Raw genomic sequence first — 22549 nt, forward strand, 5'->3', positions numbered from 1 at the left:
GGGCCATTGCGAAAAATGTCGTATATACGCATCTTGAATTGCTTGAAAGTAAATTTTAAGGTGTCAATGCTGGACATTAACACTCAATGATTGCAATTTAAATATCTAGTTTTTTTTACTGAACTAACATATCATTGCAAATGTAGAGAAATACAAACAGCTGACCTTGAAAGCGTTATGCTGCGTGGGAGTGCACGTGCTTTCCTGTGCGTACGTATATTTGCGCGCATGTCGTTGTGTGTTAATGCGAGTAGCGGTGACGCAGCGCGAGGGCACTGCGCTTAGAACCCGGGTGACAACAGTTTGACACTTGGTCAGCTTAAAATGAGAGCCCAGTGCAGTGTGCAAACATCAGCACTAGGGAGACAAAAGACTGCTTGGGTGCGATGATAGCTACACCACTCCCGAGTATGCCTCGCTAACAGTACTTGCCCCAACAGTTTGTTGAAGCTTGGCTGGGGGATCTTTTTCTTTGTGAGCGAATGTATATATCTGAGCATAAGCGCGTGTGCATGTGTGCGCGCTTCCAATCCAGTTTCGGTCACCTTTTCTTCGACTCCTCAAATTTGGTCACGAGCTTCCGCAGGCCCCCGGTTTTAAATCCCTGCACGTGAGCTGCAGGCGCCCCCACCGTCACGATGTCATACGTGTGATCTGAAACGTAACAACGGCAAGAATGAAACACCAAAGAGGCTCTTCTGCTCTCCCGTCAGCCACTTACACGTGCAATTAGTCACAATTGTTTGACCATATTGCAGCATGTGTTGAGCCGAGGCGGAGAACCATAAACAAGGCAGATGTGCAAGACGGCTTGGGATGTTTCCCCTGTCACTAATGTTTGGATATTCAACGAGTTGCTAAAGGCCCTTACGCTGTAATGTATCAATGTCAACAGTGGTCTGGTGTGACTTCAGCAACCTACAGTGACACTCATGAGTTACATGTTTAATGGTGGCTAACATCAATGTTGAGTGATATCGTCACTAGTCCTGGGCCCCCGTCTTCACCGATCAATGCTGACAAGCGCGGTGAAGTACTGTTAATGACTACAGTAAAACCTATAGCAGTGACACCGGAGGTCCAGAATATTGTAAATAATATATTATTGAAAAACCTACTCTGTATTATACCGACACGTGATTAACACGTCACACACTTCATTTATCGTGGGGATTCATTGACCGTACTTCACCACGCTGGTCACTGCAGGTTGATGCGCTCATTTCATCTCGCATATATTTTATTATTTTATTGTTTCCCTTCAACGTGACTTTACCGAAAGAGCTAAGAATATGAATTACTGCAGTCACGAAAGCTTTAAATCAAAATGTAATAAGACTTTTCAATAAGTAATTACAGTACAGTGTAGCATGGTTGTGCGATGTGGCATGTTCTATTTATTAAATTCCTCATGAACTGCTGGGGTCTTATTGCAACAGTGGCCATGTATTTTTTTAAGGAAATGCCACACACACATTTCATAGATAGAGCTGTTATGTGGTTTCAAAGAATGGGTTTAGCTTTGTGCGGGTGGGGATTGTGGTCGCACAGGAAATTGTGATACAGACACATTAGAAGCGGCCCTAAAATAAGGCAACTGGTTAAGTATGGATTGGGATGTTTCTCCGACTACAATTTGGATCTTTGACAAGTTGTTTTACTTCGTGGAAGTATGTATGTTGAGCATCTTTCGTACAGTATGTAGCCAACCAAGCGAATCGAAGGTGTGGGGAAGGACAACAAAGTAAACACAAAGGAGCAGTTCTAAATAAACACATTCCTGCGGCGGGAGCTGGTAGGAACGTTGAGTTGCTCGGTCAATGGCCAGGGTCAACGGCGGTGTGGTGTATTCCGCAAATATGCCCGAATGTGAGGGCGGGCACAAGCTGGCGTGAGTAGGTTAAACGTTGAGTTTTATAAGGGCACCACGGGGTGACCAGCCCCTCCCCACCCCACCCAGCCCCTCCCCACCTTCACCACCCAGCCCCTCCCCACCCTCACCACCCAGCCCCTCCCCACCCTCACCACCCAACCCCTCCCCACCCTCCCCACCCAGCCCCTCCCCACCCTCCCCACCCAGCCCCTCCCCACCCAGCCCCTCCCCACCCTCCTCTCCCCACCCAGCCCCTCAACACCCTCCCCACCCAGCCCCACCCTCCCCACCCAGCCCCACCCTCCCCACCCAGCCCCTCCCCACCCTCCCCTCTCCACCCAACCCCTCCCCTCCCATTTTTGGATGCACGACGGACACAATAATCCCCTGTGGGCTGGTGTAACCAGGAGGTTCCTACCAGTATAAGTTTTCAATCTAGATTTAAAAGTTCATAGCTCCGGTGGCTTCCTAATATCAGAAGCAAGAGCGTTCCAGATGGCCGCAGAAGCACATCTGAATGCGCGCGATGCAGTGACCGTCTTTGTTCGATGGTTAGCCAAAACCCCGCTGCGAGGGTGACCGGAGTTTGCGTGATGGTTTGTTTATGCAAAGTACTTTGGTTCATTCGTGGCAAGCACTTTGTGAGAAATGAGTGCGACCTCACAATGCATTCGTTTAGAAAACCCAGAAGCCAATGCAGCTCAGCGAGCACCGGACGGACACGGCCGAATCTTGCAGCACCCGTCACGAAAACGTGCCCAAGAATTTTCATGATGTTCGCTGACGGCGATCACGTGTACAGTGTGAACGGACGAGCGACTGCGAGGCGGGGGGAGGCACACCTGTGTGCACGTCGTCCATGACCCGCATGCGCTGCATGTGCAGGTTCACCGGGACGAACTCCAGCCCCCGCTCCGTGCGCAGCCGGCTCGGCTTGAACGACGGGCCTGTTCCACCACCGCCGGCGCCGCCGCCGGCAGAGAGAGGGGAGCATGTCAACACGGAGCTTTAGATGCTCGCGTTAAGCCCGCCGTCGCTGCTAATCTCATACGCCGCGCCATGGCGGGACGTGCCCCTTTGCCACGGAGGGTGCATGCTTGCCACCACGGGGCGGTGTTTCGAGTGGTGCAGTGGGGTAGGGTGTGGGGGTGCTGAGTGACGTGGTGGTTATGAAATTTGGTGTGGATACGAGGACCAGCAGTTCATGGTGTGTCGGGTATAGTGCGTTGAAATATAATAATTGAATACATTTGATGTTAGCACCGTTCTCATAGTGCCCAGCTATCACGAAAAACACCCTATATTTTAGACGGGTACAGTCTGCCAGTCAGGTGTGACACTGCTATACGAATTGACCCAAGTAAGTAATTTGCAAGTGGTTTTTCAAACATGGGCAAATTTGACCCGTACCGCCAGCACACGTGCACCACTTGTTTTTTAAATAACATCACAGGATCGTTAACATCCCACTGCGAAGCAAACGGCGCATATCAGTTTGCGCTGGGTTAACACACGCTGGTTAATACAGTCGCAGTATTAACCAGGATGGCTTTGGGGCTCGAAATTACAAACCACCGCAGCAAGCGACAAACGCGCTCTCGCTCGGCCATGTGACCGCTGCCCTAGATAACGTGTGGACTGCTGTGGTGGAGTTTGTATGTGTGGGGCATCGTGCGGGTCAATGTATGTGCAAGTGTGTAGTGCGTGACAATTATCTGAACCGATCCTGTGCCTCTCCTAGGTAGACTCGGCCTCAAAGGAGTATCTTGTGCTGTGTGTAAACATCACCACTGGTGAGACACGTGGTGTTGGCCACCCACCCCATCGTGTGCCGTGGTGCTAGCAAATAGCACGTGCCCCAACAGCCTGTTAAAGGCTATACAAGGGGATCTGTGTCCTTGTGCGTAGGATAACGTTTTGAGCAGTGTGTGGTGGTCTGGTGTCGCGAGAGCGTACGTGTATGGGATTGATGTATGGGATGGCATACGGGGTAGTGTACATGTATGGCGTAGTATTTTCTACAAGGGTAATGTCAGTAACAAGCTACACGCCAGCGGGTGCAATACGTGCCCTTGTATCTGTTCAGCTCGCGCTGGCTCTCCTGGTAGGTGTTGATGATGGACGTGTACTGCATGACCATCTGCCTGCGGAGGCCCTCCCAGTGAGGAGACAACTCCCCCAGCTCTTCCAAAGCCAAGACTCTGCACGCGCGCAGAAACGACATCCCAGTCCGGCCACACAGATTGATGGTGCACGGATCTATTGGCGAGCACCTGTTAAGGCGGGCACGGCACAAAACAGAGGAGAGGTGGTGGCTTGGGGAGGCCTTAATCCAGCAGTGGATTGACCATGGCCGATGATGAGAACAGAATGAAGCGGTGAGGCCAGCCCCACACTAAAGCGTCTTTCTTACCCCGGTGCTGATGCTTATGCACTGCACGAGGTGCTCCTTTTAAGGCAGATTGTCAACCTGGAGCAGCTCCAGGACAGATTGAGATACCACTTGCCAATGACGTTGTCCATGACCCGGTGTTGAACACGTCACCAGGTTCTTAGCGCAGTGTGCAAACCACTTAACGACTGCTCCATATACACAATAGTACCATGTGCTCGCATAACTTGTATAGTAGATTAAACTGCGCCTTTAACGATTGGTAATATAATCATTATAATGTAAACTTTGACGATCGTGTAGTTGTAGAATAACATACAGTAAAATGTGCTTCTACAGATATATAGTTTATCTTCCTTTTTTGGCATAGCTTACATTCGTGTGTATGACAGTTAGACGAATTGTATATCAACATGAACAACGGATAACACAACGTCCCTTCCCCTGTTGGCAATGCAGCGGCAAGGCCGGCACTAATTAAGGCCAGTAGAGGACGTGTGGGGGCCAAGTGGCCCGGTAGAAAAGATCGGCCACATCAATTCCCCGGGGCACTGCCATGAACCACAGGTCCAATGAGGTGCGGTGCTGACTTTAGCCTGCAATGACCTCCGGGGGCAAGCCGGCACCGGACGCAGATGCACACAAGGCACTCGCTCAAGAGCAGCTGTCATCAACCCTACGAGGATGACCCTGCAGCCTCGGTTATAGAAACCCGCCCCCCACCCCCAATCATCCCAAAAGGGCTGCGGGGAAGAAAAAAAACCCAAACAACTGTGAGCCATAAACCTCAGAGGACTGCTATCAAGCAGCAACACGTGCCCGTGGAGGAGGGTGGGCACAGGGGGGGGGGGGGGAGGAGTTACGAATCTTATTTTTTTAAACAGCTGCGACTTTTTTGGAATTGGAGCCAGCGTATGTGCCTGTGACTAATTAGACCGGATATCGATTCAATACCCTGCACAGGTGCTTGCTACTGGTACAGGAATTCATCTGTGTGCGCACACCATGCATCTTATGTTTGATGCTTCCTAAGGCATACTTGTGTTTATCTGGGTGCACATGCAGACATAGTGTGTGGTGAAAATGCTATTGCCTGAATGGGTGTTTACAAGGCTGTGTATGTGCGTAAGGGCATGATTGGTTGCTTAGGTATATGGTTGGGCGTGTAGATGAGTATGTGGGTGACGCAATTGTGTGGTTATGTGGGTTAGGCGTGCAGATTGGCGAGCGGGTATGCGAATACACGTGGTTATGTGGGTATTTTGTTAGGTGTGTAGATGGGTGAGCGAATATGCACCGGCATATTCGCTCACCCTACTGGACATCTGTGAGAAAGACCTTTCTAAAAGAGCCTTCCAGCTCATCGCATTCCTCCAGCATCAATAAATATTCCGATTCTCATAAGACGGGAGTAAAGGTGAGGCGTGTAAACGCGTGTGTGTCGGCGAGCGAGCGAGCGTGTGTGCGTGCGCTCACGGACCGGGCGCTGTCCTCCTCCACGTACAGCGCCAGCAGCTGCCGAGGTACGTGGAACGACAGCAGCGTCTCGCCCATCTGCTCGTGCACGCGCAGCTGGTTCCCGTCCGTCGTGGGGAGACGGTATGTGCGGTAAATCACGCCCTCGATCACTGCCGCCCCCGCAAAAAAGTGTATAAAATCTTTAACAAAGCACAAACGCATTTGCCCGAATCAAATAAATCGTGTTGTTCACTTACGCTACCCAGGTAAAGACACCAGTTAGGCACAAATGTATTTTGTGACAAGCACAAAAGGGGATGCTGCCAGTGGTGTAATGGTTATTATCAGAATTAATTCTCCTGGTGGGGCAGTTGAAACAATGTACAGGTTTCTTATACCCTCCTCCTGTCCACCCAGCAGTATAAACGGCTGCACCACAGTTAACCCTTTCCCATTCCGATGACATACGTGTACGACATTGTTATAAAATACACGTTATTGTTATAAAATAACTTTATCGGTACGTCTTCAGGTCAGAAGACGTACCGATGGCTCCCACAGGGCCATTGCGGGAGAGCGTGTGGCACAGTTTGGCGCCAGCTATCAGAGAGCGCGGCCGTGTCGCGACAGTTCTCTGCGGTGAGGACAGTGTCTTTAAAAACAACGGTGCAATGCCTCTCTAAATAAAATTGACGAGATACAGAGGTGAATGGGACCCCACCCTGCACAACCTGCAGACGTCTCGGAGCGGGGAAAGGGGGTAAACATTCCAGTTTGTAAATTTTATTTAAAACAGGGCTATGATGATACTCATCTCTCTTTAAATCATTCATTGGCTTTTTTCTACGCACACGAATTACCAGATTTCAGCAGCGTGTCTTTGCGTAGGGAAGAATATTTGGCCCGAACACCCATAGACTCTGCCAAGCTTTCATCCACAGCCAGCACCGTCTGTAGGACCAAGCGATCACAACACAATGGTAACAATAACAATCAAAGTGTAGTGCATGACCCACAACCCTAACGCACCGAATCCTGTTATCGGCCAAGGAAATTTCCTTCTACAGCTCCCCACAGCGGGCGTGAAATCAACTCGAGCAACAACTCTGAAAGAGGACACCCAAAAATACTGTACTTATAAAATCACTCCAACAGGTCCGTCTTACACAACCGTACAATAGTGCATCAAGAGTGACTTATTTCAGATCAATCATTCGATGATCAGGTGATACATTGACAAACCTTGGCTCTGTGAGAGAATGCCTACCACTGCGATGACGACGACAACAACGATGATAATGCCGGTAGCAATGACGACGGTGAAAAAGTGATTGACCATCAGAGGCGTTGAGGTGGAATGATGGCGGCGAGGGCATGCGTCCACACACACACACACACACGTACCCGGCTGTTGTCGGGAGAGCCCCTCCGTGCGGTGCGAGACTCCTCGTGTCTCTCCATCTGCCAGCCGATTACCGAGATGTTGCCTACTCGCTCATTCTCCGGCGATCTGTGGCACGGGTGACACGGCGGGGCACGCCCCCCCCCCAAGCATCAGCAGGACCAAACCCCAAGCTGCGGCCAAACCCGTTTAGAATTTTTTTTTTTAATATTTATATCCAGAGCACAAATGTTACGGCTGGTGGTAATTTGACACGGGAGGGCCGGGCCTTTGAGATTTCTCGAGGGATTTGAGCGAGAGTGAGGCCGAGCTAAATTTATAAATATAAACATGGGACGCCTGCAAAGCGGCACCGGCGTCCGTTGGGAGTAGTAACTGGGCTGGCGTGTGTCAAGGGTGAACAGGATGAAAGGCGGAAGGAAAGGAGAGACAAGGAAGGACTCACGTTAATGTAATATGCAGGCGGTGGTTTCTGGAACTTAACAGGTCCTTGATGGTAAACAATGCTGTTCCCAGTAAGTACATCTAACAGACGACAACATTAAAGAACAAAGGCTGTCATTAGTAAAACATTAGAACCATCGTCAGCATTGTCAATGTCCTCCATGTCATTTCCATCGTTAACTTTTATTCACCTCCGTCATAACATAACTGATGGCACCAGTCACCAATAGCACCAAAGAGAGGCAGGAAAAATTGCAAACGCCAAACACTTAAGGAGGTTTTTTTTTTCAGCTTGCACGAGTGTCTTTTAAAAAGTGCTTCGCAACCGAGAATATGAATCACGTCTTGGACACGTCCTTGACTTTTCATGACCGTGGGATAATTTATTTGTGTTTGGGGCGAAGAGTGGGGAGGGTGGCACTTGGCACCATCCGTCCGCATGCACGCACGTACCATTCCTTGGGTCCTGTCCTTGACATCGTAGACCGAGAGGCGCACGCGCGTGAGCTGCGTGGCCTGCGAGTCTGGCAGGAACGCAATGCTGCTCAGGAAGATCGGAGTGCTGGTTCCCTGCAAGGCATCAGGGGGGAAAGGGGGAAAGGGCGGACGTGATAGAAACGCAGCACACAGCGTGCGCACTCTTACAACAGCGTGACTCGCCGCCTTTGTTAAAAAAATAAACTCTCATGTCCATTCACATCCACACTCGCACGCTGTATATCTACTGCCATCCCTTTGTCTCCCCGTCCAGCAGTTGGGTGTACATGTAGGCGACCGTTACAATAAACAGAAATATCTCGTCTACGTTTTTATGTCACGACAATTATGAAAGTGTCAACTTCCTGCTTCTACAAAGCAGCAGGGGGGAAGCCAGAATATCTTCGGTCGATGATGAAATGTGCAAAAAAAATTGCAGACAACTTTCATAGATGGTAAAAAGCAGCAGACAATATTTAAAAAAACGAAACAGGTTACACTCGACACTGTGTACGTTTTGTAAAACATTGCTTGTTTATACTTACATTCCCTTGAATGCTAAGCCACAAGGCGTACGTACCACAACGATGACATGGGTGAAAGCACTTCCCTTCCCCACCACAATCGCACAAGAGCCACAACAACCAATCCCTGTCCCCTCTGTAGGAAATGAAGCTGCAGACACACACAGACTGCTGCTTGTCTCAAGTGCAGCTCAAAAGAAGCCAATGTTTGCCTGGATTCAAACCCACGATCTCACATCAACCCACATGGCCACCTCGTATCCAATCATTTTAATCAGACAAATTATTTGGAGGTATTGCATTGGCAGTGGTGCACAACAACACTTAACACAAAATCATTAACACTGCCTTTATAGATAAATAGGTTTCCCTCGCTTTATATGGGTTCGGTTTGTGCAATTTTGCATATGTATGTGGCGAACTTATTACGACCCAAAATTCGCGATATGCGGTTTGAATTCAAACATATGCGGCTGCGCACACGAAACGTGGGACAACATTGTGTGTGCGCTGTATGCGCTACTTGGCAGGCAGCTGTCTCGTGTGACGCATTGTGGAGTTAGGTGACTGTGCGGTCTATGCTGTGCAATTTGCCTTTGTGCGCTCTTTATGTGGAATGCATCTACCGCAATAAAGAGAGGGTAACCTGCAGCATCGGTGACGTTTCAGGCAACTGCCTTTCTTCACAGCACAAAGAGAGGCCAGAGAGGTAGAGTCACCCTTTCAATCCGAGTTGGTTTATGAGCTGGGCGCGCAAGGTCAAGGCGGCACAATCACCACCACCGCTATCACCCTCCGCACCGGTACGCATCTCCGAGAGGGCTTGCGCGCCCTATGCGCTCACCTCTATGATCTCGGTCTGCGCGTGCTTGGTCCAGAAAGCCTGTGGTGGAGTCGTGACGCTCACGGACACGAACAGGCTCGGTCGCCGATCCAGCGACGATGTCACGATTTCGCTGCATGCTGCCGGACGGCAAATCGGCCAAGGGTTACTCAACGGCGAGTGGTTAAGTGGGAACGTGTTGAAACAATACATCGTGGGACACGTGCCAAAGAACTGGTCAAAGTGCAGGAGAAATGCGGGTCATTTGGCTTCTCACCAAGACTGAACTCCAGAACTGGTTCATCCGGATCTTTGCTGTTGGCTGGAAAACAAAAGGTGAATAATTATCCTATATATAATTGTTATTTACATTTAGCAGCATACTTGCTTATGGCGTCACCCTCCAACCGGTGCTAATTCACAACAAATTGGCTACCATCACTTTACGATGGACACAGACACAGCGGGACGAATGATCCGAGTGCCTGCAAGTAACAGAACAGTGGACGTTTGACAGTTTTGTTTTGGTATGACGCGCGTAGAAAGGTATTGACAAATGCAACAGTGTTTCTTTAAAAAAACGTGCAACCTGACACAAAGAGCATGAACTGCTCCTTCTTCTTGTACTGTACAACTTCTGCATTTTGTAGGATTTTTTTATTTTTCCGACATCTATATAATTGATTCAACATGATATTAATCCAATATTTGCACACGTTCCCGTAAAAAAAAAAAACAGGGCACATCGGCAAGGCAATCAATGCATTTCAGCCGCGTATAGCGCCACAATATTTCTCCCATACCCAGCGCAAGATTAAAACGAGTGCCCCTTTTCTGCATTGGCGGTCCCGAGTCAGTGGTGGAAATTCCACGGTCCAAAGACGGAGACCAGCCTCTCTAATAGGACGGCCACTGTTAATTTCCCTCAAAGCGCAGCTTAGTTGAGCACATCCCGAAGGATAACGATTATGAGTCTTAGCCCTGCTGGAACGACCTTCCAAATTGCGAGTTGACGTTATCCCACTGTGCCACCACACCGCCCGTTCAATGTAACGGTGCCGCGTAGGGACGATGAACGTTGCAAACCAAAAGGGTGGCTTTTTGAAAGGTGTGAACAGTACGAAGACCCATCCCGAGTTTGATGTGAAATTCCCCGTTGGACAAAGAGGCTGCTGGCCAAAGATTGGCGTTCGAATAATTAATATTCAACGTACAGTGTATTCACAAGTATGCACAGCGGTACAGTAAAACCCATAAGCCACGGGCGCCGGACGCCGATGGAATATTGTGACTCTAAGCCAATTCAAATGCTAAGTATTGAATGCCTTCGCTGGAAACAAGAATAGCAGACGTAGCATAATAGCATGGCGTGCTGGTACGTGGTGTGCATGCATAAAAACATTTCCTTAAAGCAAAACAGAAAAGATACCACTCTTTTAAAACTCATCTGCATAGCCTGACATTTTACCATCGCCACTTCTAAGACCACGTGTGGGCGAGATTCATTTTCACTTCAAGGTAAAACTTTGAGGAAGGCTTTAGTAATGCGCTGTGCGCACGTGCGCGTAAATACGTATGTTGAACTTCTGTCACACCGTACGCAGCTCCCCGTGATAATCCGAGGTACGGGGGGGAATGGAGAACTAAAAAAGCAAAACACAAAAAGAATAACCGTGTGTGTGGTATGGTGTGTGCAGTGAGCAGTGTGGGTAGTGCAATTGCTGATCACCATGATCCGTTCACCCTGGGCAGAATAATCGGTCCTGGCACTCCCCTAGGTCGACTCAGCCTCAAATGAGTACCTGGTGCGATGTGTAAACACCGTCACTAGGGAGACAAAGGCGGCCGGGCGTGTCGCTGGTCACCCACCCCCTCGTGTGCGGTGCCGGCCTTCACAGGTGCTCGCTAACAGCACTTGCCCCTACAGTCTGTTCAGTCTACACGGTGGATCTTTGTCTTTGTATGCACTCGCACGCGTGTGTTCTGGTGTGTGTGCCGTGTGTACATTTGTGCGTGTGTCCTTGTGCACGCGTGTGTGTACGTGCGTGTGTGTGTTGCGTGTGTGTACGTGCGCGTGTACGTGCGTGTGTTGCGTGTGTGTACGTGCGTGTGTGTACGTGTTTGTGTGTACGCGTGGGGTGTGTACGCGTGTGTGTGTGTACGTGTGTGTGTACGCGTGTGTGTGTGTGTACCTGTGTGTGTACGCGCGTGTGTGTGTGTACACGTGTGTGTGTACGCGCGCGTGTGTGTACACGTGTGGGTGTGTGTACGCGTGTGTGTGTGTACGCGTGTGTGTGTGTGCACGCGTGTGTGTGTGTGCACGCGTGTGTGTGTGTGCACGCGTGTGTGTCTGTGCACGCGTGTGTGTGTGTGTGTGTACGCGTGTGTGTGTGTACGCGTGTGTGTGTGTGTACCAACTCACGCGTTAGAGAGACCGCGCCGCGCGCCTCGCTCGCCACATCGACCGTGGCCGCCCGCAGCAGCGAGGAGCGGCCCACGGGGGACCTCCGCAGGGGAGCGGCCGCCCCCAGCCCGACCTCCTCCCACCCCCCAGCTAGGCCGCTGCCGCCACCCTGCGACCCTTCCCCCGCCATGCAGGGTGGGTGGGTGGGGGGCCGCTGCTGCTGCTGCTGCTGCGGGGAGGCACAGTGGGGGGCGAGGGGGGGCGCCCGGCCGGCCGGCGGCGGCGGCCTGAACGTCACGAGAATGACCGCCCGTCGGCCTTTAGGGGCTAGAGGGGGCAGGAAGGGAACGCTCGTGTCAACGGAGGGGGAGGAGGAGGAGGAGACATTGTAAACAGAGGACTGTGTGTATGAAAAAAACAAGAATAGGGTTTACCCTTTATGGCAATAAAACAGGAGGTGGTTGTTTAAAAAACACCAAAATAGAACCCTTTTGCAAGGAATCATGTCTGCATTAATTAACGCTACTTGTGTTGAACATGCAAACAAACATGCTCTGAAATTTTGATTTGAAGCTTTCGTGACTGCAGCGATTCATATTCTTGGTTCTTTCGGTAAAGTCACGTAGAAGGGAAACAATGAAATAATCAAAAAATATATAATAAAAATATAACTAAATAAAAAATTTGTTTTATATATTTTATTTTGTTTCCCTTCTACGTGACTTTACCGAAAGAACCAAGAATAACTGAGTTAAAATTGAGTTACAAGATTTGAGGATACGACAACAACAGAATGAGTTAATAGAAAGCCTGTAAAAAGATTTTTAATTTGTTTTATATTTAATGATAGACTAGAGTATTGTCATCAGTATGACATAAGTATACTAAGTTTGCAGTCGATACCACACTGGGAAGTGGGTTAAAATTGAGTTACAAGATTTGAGGATACAACGATAACAACAGAGTGAGTTAAATAAAAGCGTGTAAAAAATAATTATAATAATAAAGGCTGTCTCTGGTATAGGCCAATCATTTTCAAAGACAATGCAAGTATATTGTCAGAGCATGTTTGTTTGCACGTTCACCGCAACTTCGTGTGGTTAATGCAGCCTTGATTCCTTGCAAAATGTTTATATTTGGTGTTTGAACATCGAAACACCTCCTGCTTTATTGCCATAAAAGGCAAATAGTTTCAATTAAACTATTAACTAATTTTCCTTTACCAGGTAAGACCAACTGAGCTACGTAGCTCTTTTTCAGAAGCGACCTGGCCACAAATGATAGCTGATCGAAGTGGCTTATCGCGTGGAAACTTACAGCAGCCAAATACTCTGAACGCGTGTTGATTCTTAATGTGGAGAGGGAAACCGGAGAACCCACAAATTCCACGCAACCACGGGGAGAGAGACACACAAACTCCAAATATACAACAGACGTCAGGGTCCGGGTCGAACCCACGACTTCCTGCATACCACGCGAGGTAGTTAACATCTCCTAGACACCGTGATGATGATGAGACGCAAACTCCACATATACAGCAGGTGGCAGGATCTAACCCACGACTTCCTGCATACCAGGCGAGGTAGTCAACATCTCCTAGCCACCGTGATGATGAGAGAGACGCAAACTCCACATATACAGCATGCGGCAGGATCTAACCCACGACTTTCTGCATACCAGGCGAGGTAGTTAACATCTCGCCACCATTGCGACCCCTTGAAAACAAATACCTCCTATAATCACCCACAAATGTCTGTCCGTCCCACGCGTGACGTCACTCCACATGAGGCCCACCCCCCCCCGCGTGACGTCACTTCACAAGGTCTACCCCCCCTCATTAATATTCATGAGTGGGTGGATCTAAACACGAACGCAGAAGCTCGAGCTGAATTAAATAATTAATCGCGCAAAGTCGCTTCAAATGACGTTTCTTCATAGAAAGTGACGGTACAAAATAAATCTACGCAGCACAGTGCTACATCCGTGTGTGATGTCACTGTAAATCAGCCCCCCCCTTCATTAATATTCATGCCCGCGTGGAAATTTACAAAAACGCACAAGGTCGCGCATTCCACATGCCGTACCCCTCCCCAATAACCATGAGGGGGTGACGTCACTCCACATGCCGCACCCCTCCACAATAACCATGAGGGGGTGACGTCACTCCACATGCCGCATCCCTCCCCAATAACCATTAGCGGGTGACGTCACTCCACATGCCGCACCCCTCCCCAATAACCATTAGCGGGCGACGTCACTCCACATGAGGCAACCCCCCCCCTCATTAATAATCATGAGCTGAACAATTTTTCGATTTAATATTACAGATTTACTGCAATATACACCCGTCCTTGGACGGGCAAAAAAGCAAGTTGAGCATATCAACCATTTTCAATTAAAATAGCAACTAAATGCAATCGCATCTCAAGACGATTTAGAAATACGGGAGGAAAATAAACATTTGGGGAGGGAGCGTCACAGCAGGGAAACATGGGAAAGAGAGCGGACACCGTGGTACAACCCAATGCCGCTACATTGTAGAGTGTGCATAAAAAAACATTTGGGATTTTTTTGTTGCACATTTTTACATTGTATCACACTTTCATTCAAATGTACAGTAAAACCTCGTTATTTTGGTATTTGGCAATTCGTAACTGGGGATAATTCGGCACGGCTGCGCTTGCGGCATACACACAGTTTTAGTAATTCGCCACCAGCCGAATTGCCGCGCCGAATGGTCAAATTTCGGCATACGCGTGGAGTGACGCCGCGTGCCACCACCTAAACAATGACTCAGTCTCGTGGCAGCGCACGTGGTGAGCGTTAGTGCAGACCTGTTGCTTTGGACTTCACCTTGTTTATGGACTTTACCTTGTTGATTAACTCTGTGCAAGCCAACCCTCTCAGAAATGTCGTCTACACTCACATCAAGAAGTAATTGAAAAGGACTGAAGTATAAATCCCTTAAGTCTGCGAGACAAATCTAAAGTTTTGGATGGAATTAATGCAGGGTGTGTGTCAGTTGCGTATGGCGTGTGAAAATCAAGTACCTTTCACGACAGCAAGAAGAGCCGGGAGAAAATAACTTTTGGAATTTTTTTGGGAATTATTGGGGCAGGAGGCACTGGGGAGTCTCCCATTGTACATAGTTCGGAATATTGGATAATTCTACAAGGCCAGAACCCCATACAAGTGGAATTAACAAGGGTTTACTGTATATACATTTTTTTGATCTCGATATAAATATTGTATGTTCATCCGCACAAAGGAGGGAGGTCAGAATTAATAAATATTCATCACAAGTGCAAACTGTGTGCTGTGCGATGAAACCTATCGAAGTGCACACACTCTTCAATTCGATTGAACACGACTTACCAAAATAATTTATCTGACAAACAACATTTTTACGTACTCTTACGAAGGGATTTGAAGGTTACAGAATGGAAAAAATCTATACGTAGGAAACTTTTGAATAGTGATAATGCTGAAACTAAATATATAATTGCACTGTTTCGCATCTCGTTTTGTTTCCATAGATTTATTATGCACCGATTTTTTTTTAGTTTTTATATCTTATTGGTCTTTCCACCTTATTTTATTTCCGGTTCGCTACCGACACAATGTCATGAAATGAGGAGTATATTGAAACATTTTGCAGGGCAGTACTACAACTCAACAACTACAACCCAATGTATCGGAGAACGGATAGCAGCGCCAAATATTTCGACGGTGCCTTCCGGTAAAATCCTTTCAGTGGACCGTTTGCAGCGATTTTTAGTTTTGAACACAACACATCATGCCTGCACAAAGTGTATCCCGCATATCTCCCTTGCAGAGCATCACTTCTGTTCTCGTGAGCTCTCCCTGTGTCTGTACAGCCCTTTGAAAATCCAATACTAATATGAGGACTTCCCCACACTTTGCAGAGTCATGGGATTTATTTGAACATATTTCACATCGCTGCACGGGTTGGTGAAGGTGGGGCAGCATATAAGTACAGCACAACAATACATTCTCTTCACTGCCCTCTGCTGCCCATCGTGTAGCCCGCGGCAATATTGGGGGGGGGGAACCTTTTTGTGCTATAGAGGCTCAAACCTGCTTAGCGTCCGAGGTCTGACGAGATTGAGCACATTTGTGGGCAATTTGATCATGGGCAATGGATCTGGTTAAGCGTGCAGCACAGTACGTACACCGTATCCTGGAATGCGTATCCAAATCTGTACAGTGCTTATCAGCACAATCGCGTGCACGTTTCGCCGATAACGATGCATTACAGTGGGAGATTATAACAAGAGCTCAGACACACAGATTTCAGTGTGGCACCCCCTGCGTTGGGGACACAGCCCAGCGCAACAGGGAAGGGGATGCATCTCTTGTCCCTGACAGGTGAATCCTGGACTTTGTTCAACCCTATCCGTGAAGATTACAGACTAGAGGCTACAAATCATCACACGATTTCGCTTCCAAACACTGTAATTATTTGGCAGTCACACACCACCCATGCATCAGCCAGAGCCGTAAAAAAAAAATCTATCACAGTGTTATCGAGTGCTCACAGCCAAAGTCTCACAATGGCCTAAATGACATTGCTGAACAGTGAGTGCTATGCGATGTAATTGGATGCTCTGACCCGTCCAAGTCACACGAACTTGGCAGACATATGCTGCACGTCTCCGTTGTGCAACACCCCGTCTACGGTGCGCCACGTCAAGCATGCCGGTGTGTGATGCGTCATCCTGTGCGTGTTATTACCGTCACATTGTCACGGAATTATTATTTTGTGGAACGTTACAATCAAATGCAATTTCTCCATATTCTTTTACCGTGTCTGCTGTTCAAACGCCCCTGGCTACCTCTCCCTCTCATCTCACTCAGTCCCTCCTCCACGCATTCTCTGCTCAATCAACCAAAGGCTTTCTGTTGAAGCCCTCGGTCAGCCTTCTATCAGTGGGAGGTCGCTCATTCGCCTTTGCTGTGGTCTTCTCCAAGCCACGCGTGCTGTCGGCTACCTGGCCCTATTCAGGTTCAGGCTCTACACCATTCTGTTCAACTCTGCCCATGACTAACTGTCTCTCTCCATAAATTAAAATGAGGTGTGCCACTTACAAAACGGCCCAAATTTAACCTGACACTGCAAAGCATCTTCGCCACACTAATCGGGCACTAGAGGGAAAATATTTCCAACCTGTCAATTCTGTCTTTCTAAATTTGGCGCACTCCGTAAAAGCGAGCCCGAATTAAATTCGAGCCCGAATAATTTGTTTACGTGATTCCTTGATAGCGCTCAGGTGTGTGTTCATGCGTCACTCCGCCAAAAGATAACTAAAAGTCCCATTCGGCCCTCGGTAAGGGAGAGGTTTCCGATCGCTGCTTTGAGGAGAACTCACAGTGACAGTGACTTTGGCTGTTCCCCCGGGGTCATGACCTCACGGTGAAGTCAGACGTATCCGTGTGAACCCTGAGAACAAAGCACAGAGGCATTAGGAACCCGCCGCCACCAGTCGTGTAGCCGGAAAATGTTCACCGTACATGTTCGGCCACCTATGTCAATCCACTCCTGGATGCGGGCCTTGCTTCACGCCGTCAATGCCGCGTGGGCTATTTTAACCAAACTTCACCGCGTTCGACGGTGCGGGCTGGTGAAGGCGGGCAGCATAGATGGACAACGCAGCAACGGATGTTTTCTCTGCTACCCAAAACGTAACCCTTTTAACACTTTGGCTCTCATTGTGTGTGGTGGCTGTTGCCCATCCACGTGCTACTTGGGGTCAAACCTGCTTAGTTTACGCGATCTGACAAGACTGGGCGGATTCCTGGTGACTTGGTTACAGGCTGAAATGCACAAGTGCATGTGAATAGTTTACACACAATTCAGTGCGCATAAACGTGCGGCATGAGCTTAAGATTAATTTACGACCACTTGTGACGGCTCCTTAAAGTTACATAACTCATTTACTGGCCTTTTGCCCGTCCAAGGACGGGTGTATTGCAGTAAATCTGAAACTTGCAAGCAAAAATCAGACCGCGACATCACATTCATTGCATTAATGCGTCTGCAATTTGTAAGGGCGCGGTGACACAGACCTATTTCATTAAAAGGTTAAAATCCCTTGTTCATCGTGACGTCCTTTTTACTTCTATGTCTCAATAGCGTTACGGAAATCGCGTGACGTGAGGATTCTGCCTTTGTAGTGAGGGTTGTGAGTTGACGCCGAGGAGGGGGGAGGGGAGGCGCCTCGGCCCCCCATGTGGAGTGACGTCACCCGCTAATTATTATGAATGGAGGTGGGTGTCCATTTGGAGGACGTCACCTTATAATGCTTATTAATGAGGGGGGCTGTCCAATGTGGAGTGACGTCACCTACTCATGATTATTAATGAAGGGGGGGTCCATGTGGAGGACGTCACCTGCTCATTGTTATTAATGAGGGGGGCTGGTCGATGTGGAGTGACGTCACGAGCGTTGCACAAACATTCTTGGCTCATTATACGAGGTAATAATAATGGGGGGGGGGGGGGGTGTCCATGTGGAGGACGTCACCTGCTCATGATTATTCATGAGGGGGGCTGGTCGATGTGGAGTGACGTCACTTGCTCATGATTATTAGTAAGGGGGGGGAGTACTCCATATTGAGTGACGTCACCTGCTCATGATTATGAATGAAGAGGGGTGGGTCCATTAGGAAGACGTCACCTACTCATGAATATTAATGAGGGCTGGTCGATATGTAGTGACGTCACGAGCGTTAAGGACAGACATTCCTGGGTGATTATAGTAGGTATTGACAGCGTTAATGCCTGTTTAACTTAATTCTTTATTGACTGAGAAAGGCCTTACCGAGTTAACTTTCTCAGACGATTTGACAAAATTCTGTTTTTGACGTGTGGGAAAAAATTACATTTAATCTTTGCGCCGAGAGGTGGAAAGCATCCTGGCTTGTTAGGCATGTAATGATAAATGAGTTCATCATTTCAAATTCATTCTTAAGACCAAGAGACATGCGTGGATTCATACAATTGAGAATCGACGAGAGCATTTAAAACTTAAGAAAATGTTACGTTCATATAATACACGTAGGCTAATGGAGTGAACAAAACTCTCCTTGGTAAAGGGACATTCGCCAGCTGTACAATTGCTTTGCTTGCCTCACTGTTAGAGGAAAGGGCTCCGGGGAGCATTTGGCCTACTCTTCCGTGCTAGACCAGACATCTTGGAGGTGGTGGTGGTGGTGTACCCATTCACACCGCTGGGTGGACACAAGAGGCGCGGATAAGATTGTTCAGCCTCTTTATATACTGCATATGAATCTCATTTATTTTTTTATTGTTTTCAACTGCCGTGTCAGGATAAAGAATTGAACTTGTGACCTCTGAACTCCAAGCACGGTGTGGCTAACCCCATTACACCACGGCAGAATAACACAAAAAAAATAATGTACGAAGAAAAAAACGCAGCTACAGTAAACGTAAGAAAAAAATAAAATACACATTCTTGAATCAAATCGCCATCCCAAAATTTGCCAATTCATCAAATCTCTGCGGAGGTGAAATGTGACAAGTGCCCCGGTTGAACCTTGTGGGTGGGCACCTCGTGAATAAATTCACGTTGGGTATAAATCGCGAGAGTTAACGTTAATCCCTGGGGAGTAATGGGCACAGCATTAGCTTTATACGAGATCGCTTATGAGCATGAGCGTGGCGTATCAGTCAACGAGTAAAATACACTTAGGACGCAATGCATTCACAATTTGGATTTATGAGAATAAAAGAGAGTGGCGGCCGAAGAAGGGAGAACATGCCGGTGAGCATGTCCACCACCCAGAGATGAAGCCATGAAAACACACATTCCTGCGGTCAATGGCCAGGGTCAACAGCGGCGTGGTGTATTCCGCAAATATGCCCGACTGTGAGGGCGGGCACAAGCCGGCGTGAAGGGTGGTGACCGAGTGGGGACCTGGGATGGTGGAGAGAGAGGAAAAAAAAGCTGTTGCTCAAAAAAAAGAGTACAATACCCACGAATTGGCGGCTTATAATGTAGAGATTGAGAGCAGCCGCCAAACTCCAAACGCATGTTGTTGATTCTCCACGTGGAGGGAAAAATGTGAAGATGGCCGGACGTGGTTGGTGGCCACCCACCCCCTCGTGTGTGCCGTGGCCGCCTTCACCACCCAGCCCCTCCCTCCCCACCCAGCCCCACCCCTCACATTCTTGGATGCACGACGGACGGACACAATAATCCCCTGTGGGCTGGTGGAACCAGGAGATTCCTACACAGTATGAGCTCAGCTGCAGGATTGTTGTAACGCACAAGACTGTGAGAGACAGAGGGCACACTTGGGGGAATCCCTTTTGCAGCAGTGGATTATTGGTCATAGAAACAATGGGACAAATCTACACCATGGGGACAAATCTACACCAAGGAACAGTAACATTGATTGTGTGACTCGCACTGTACGTTGTTATCCGCGAGCACCGCTGATGCGGTGAAAGCACCGAAAGAAGAAAAGATACATCGGCCCTAAGGTCACAATGCCTCCTCCCCTCCGAAGAGGCTAACCACCACCGATTTAAATGTACGCCAAGATCAATACCTATCCCTTACCCGATGGCAGCTCCATTAACGTGAACGCAAATTTGGCGCAGTTAGCTGAGTCTGCGTTCCAATTCCCCTTGCCCGGCTTCGCGCCGACACGGGGACGTTAAAAGGGACAAGCCTTCTTCGGGCTTGCAAATCCCGGCAAATGATGGCCAGCGAGAGTCTCGTCGCGAGAGCCGTGGAGGCGTGGCAACTGTCGTGCGTCAACCAACCAGCCAATTGCAGGTCGCAGAGAAGCCGTGCCATGTAACACAACATTAACCCCTTGCAGCACGGAGGGGTCATGACCCGAGAAGTCCGAACCGCATTGCAATACAACTGGCGATAAAATAAAGTATGCATACCGCAGGGCTGTCTGGTGGACAGCAGAGGCCAGTACAGCAAAATCGACGATTCTACTGTGCCTCCACGCCCCCCCCCCCCCCATGGCCATTCTCCCTGCCCCCAATAGCCTACGCTGACTAGCGTGGTGAAGTATGGGCAAATATCCCACAAGCCACATGGCATGGGGAGGGGCGCATCAACATGATGATGTACGCTATATAAGTTGAAAAAAAAACAATATATTATTATGGTCACCCATACAAGCACAACCCAGGCTCCAACCTGCTTAGCTTTGACCGAGATTGGGTACATTCTGGATGAGTCTGTCAAAAGGCCAGTTTGTACAAACACAGAGGAGTGAATGTTCCAAGTCACGATAGCATGGTTGGCTACGTACGGTGCGAAAGAAGTTCAACATACGCAGAATGTGCGCCAAGAGCTTAAGGAGCACTTAAGAGTCATGGTGTTCGAGAAACAGCAATGGTAAAAATGTGCCTCCCTCTGGGTGCCCGGTTCTCTTATCAGCCACAAACGCGTTGCCAAGTCACTCGACAAGTCACGGAAGGTGAAATGTCACGAGGCATTTTTATTGTCAACAAAGGCCTGCCACCTGCTATTGATTTCCCGTCAATATTTAGATCATTCATAACACGTGCTCCGGCTGCAGGACTACGTGGTGGACAGCAGAGGGCAGCGCGGAGAAAATGCATTGTTGTGCTGTGTACCAATGTACTCTACTTCTAGGCTCCCACGGTTGAACCTGGATATAGTTGCTTGAATACTGCCGAGATTGGCGATCACGATTCCTAAACAATGATGCAGCAAACATCCGTTGTTGTGCGGTACTTCTATGCATCCATAGCTATGCTCTCCGCCTTCACCAACCCACACTGACCAGTGCTGTCAGATATTGCCCATGTCGCACATGGCGTGGGGAGGCCCTCGCCCTGGGGTCATTGACAACAGGGTTGTACGCTGCGCGTGGAACATGTTAACAGACCTCTCTGCAAGTGCGCGTACCGCTCACAGGCCACAACAGCTAACATTACGTGCCCTCTCGCACTGCTCCTACAGCAGCTCCCAACTGAACGCAGTCCCTTTGCAGCACCGAACGCTGCTGCTTATCAGGTTGGCTCACGCCTGTGGTTTTGACGGAAATTCAGATATAAAAAATCCGGTGCTTGCGCCCACTAATGGGTAAAAATTTTCCCATCTACCGACAACATGCAATGGAAATTCAATTGTGTGCCTGCGTATCTGACCGTGGGTTTAACGAGTGCAATGGACAACACACTGCGTACTTTGCACCAATAAAGGCAAACGAGTGGGGCGCGTTGTCACATTCAACCACAGTCAAAGCGTCTTTACGTTTTCCTCCAAATCTTACTCCGATTACATACCTTGCATACCAAAGCATCGCCTTCTAGCAAGGACGACGGCACTTAAGACATGGGGGATAATGCATGAGAGCTGAAGCATAACATTTGCCTTCGCTATCTGCATCACAGAAAGCGAGGTTTATGCACGGCAGGCAGCCAAGAAACTACATTCATACCCCAGCAGGGAGAGTAACTTTTAACCAACATTACAGCAAGACACTCTTCATTTGGACCTTTTTAAGCATTACAAACGTATAAAAGTTAAATAATTAAGAGCCTGGGTGATCTTTCTCAACACATGTCACCAGTAGTCAGACTAATACTGACTCAGGTTTTGTTTGGAGGGGGGTCTTTTTTTACCCAAATGTATTCCAATTGCGCTATCAGCATCATGTTGTGAATGAAGTATTCATTCTGAAATCTCACACAGCAGCAGTATGCCCCGTGCAT

General features: G+C 48.6%; 1 protein-coding gene across 9 annotated transcripts in view; it reads right to left on the reverse strand.

The window, feature by feature from the left end:
• The window catches only part of INPP4A (inositol polyphosphate-4-phosphatase type I A), a 69191-nt gene that overhangs the window by 29276 nt on the left and 17366 nt on the right, over positions 1–22549 (reverse strand). For 6 of the 9 annotated variants that reach the window (XM_032956595.2, XM_032956597.2, XM_032956591.2 and 3 more), the window contains exons 2-13: positions 17188–17258; positions 11816–12124; positions 9671–9715; positions 9415–9533; positions 8023–8139; positions 7571–7650; positions 7128–7233; positions 6584–6674; positions 5746–5893; positions 3944–4074; positions 2716–2820; positions 546–654 (exon numbers count right to left, since the gene is read on the reverse strand). In XM_032956595.2, coding sequence (XP_032812486.1) covers positions 546–654; positions 2716–2820; positions 3944–4074; positions 5746–5893; positions 6584–6674; positions 7128–7233; positions 7571–7650; positions 8023–8139; positions 9415–9533; positions 9671–9715; positions 11816–11987 — 1223 coding nt within the window. In that variant the 5' untranslated portion in view covers positions 11988–12124; positions 17188–17258. Of the gene's footprint in view, positions 1–545; positions 655–2715; positions 2821–3943; positions 4075–5745; positions 5894–6583; positions 6675–7127; positions 7234–7570; positions 7651–8022; positions 8140–9414; positions 9534–9670; positions 9716–11815; positions 12125–17187; positions 17259–20402; positions 20559–22549 lie in introns of those variants that run through there. The other 3 variants (XM_076067817.1, XM_032956598.2, XM_032956594.2) reach the window with 2 other exon arrangements.

This window comes from Petromyzon marinus, chromosome 18, assembly GCF_048934315.1.
Source record: "Petromyzon marinus isolate PM22_M1 ecotype Great Lakes invasive population chromosome 18, UKy_Petmar_22M1.pri1.0, whole genome shotgun sequence".
Classification (NCBI taxonomy): Eukaryota; Metazoa; Chordata; class Hyperoartia; order Petromyzontiformes; family Petromyzontidae; genus Petromyzon; species Petromyzon marinus.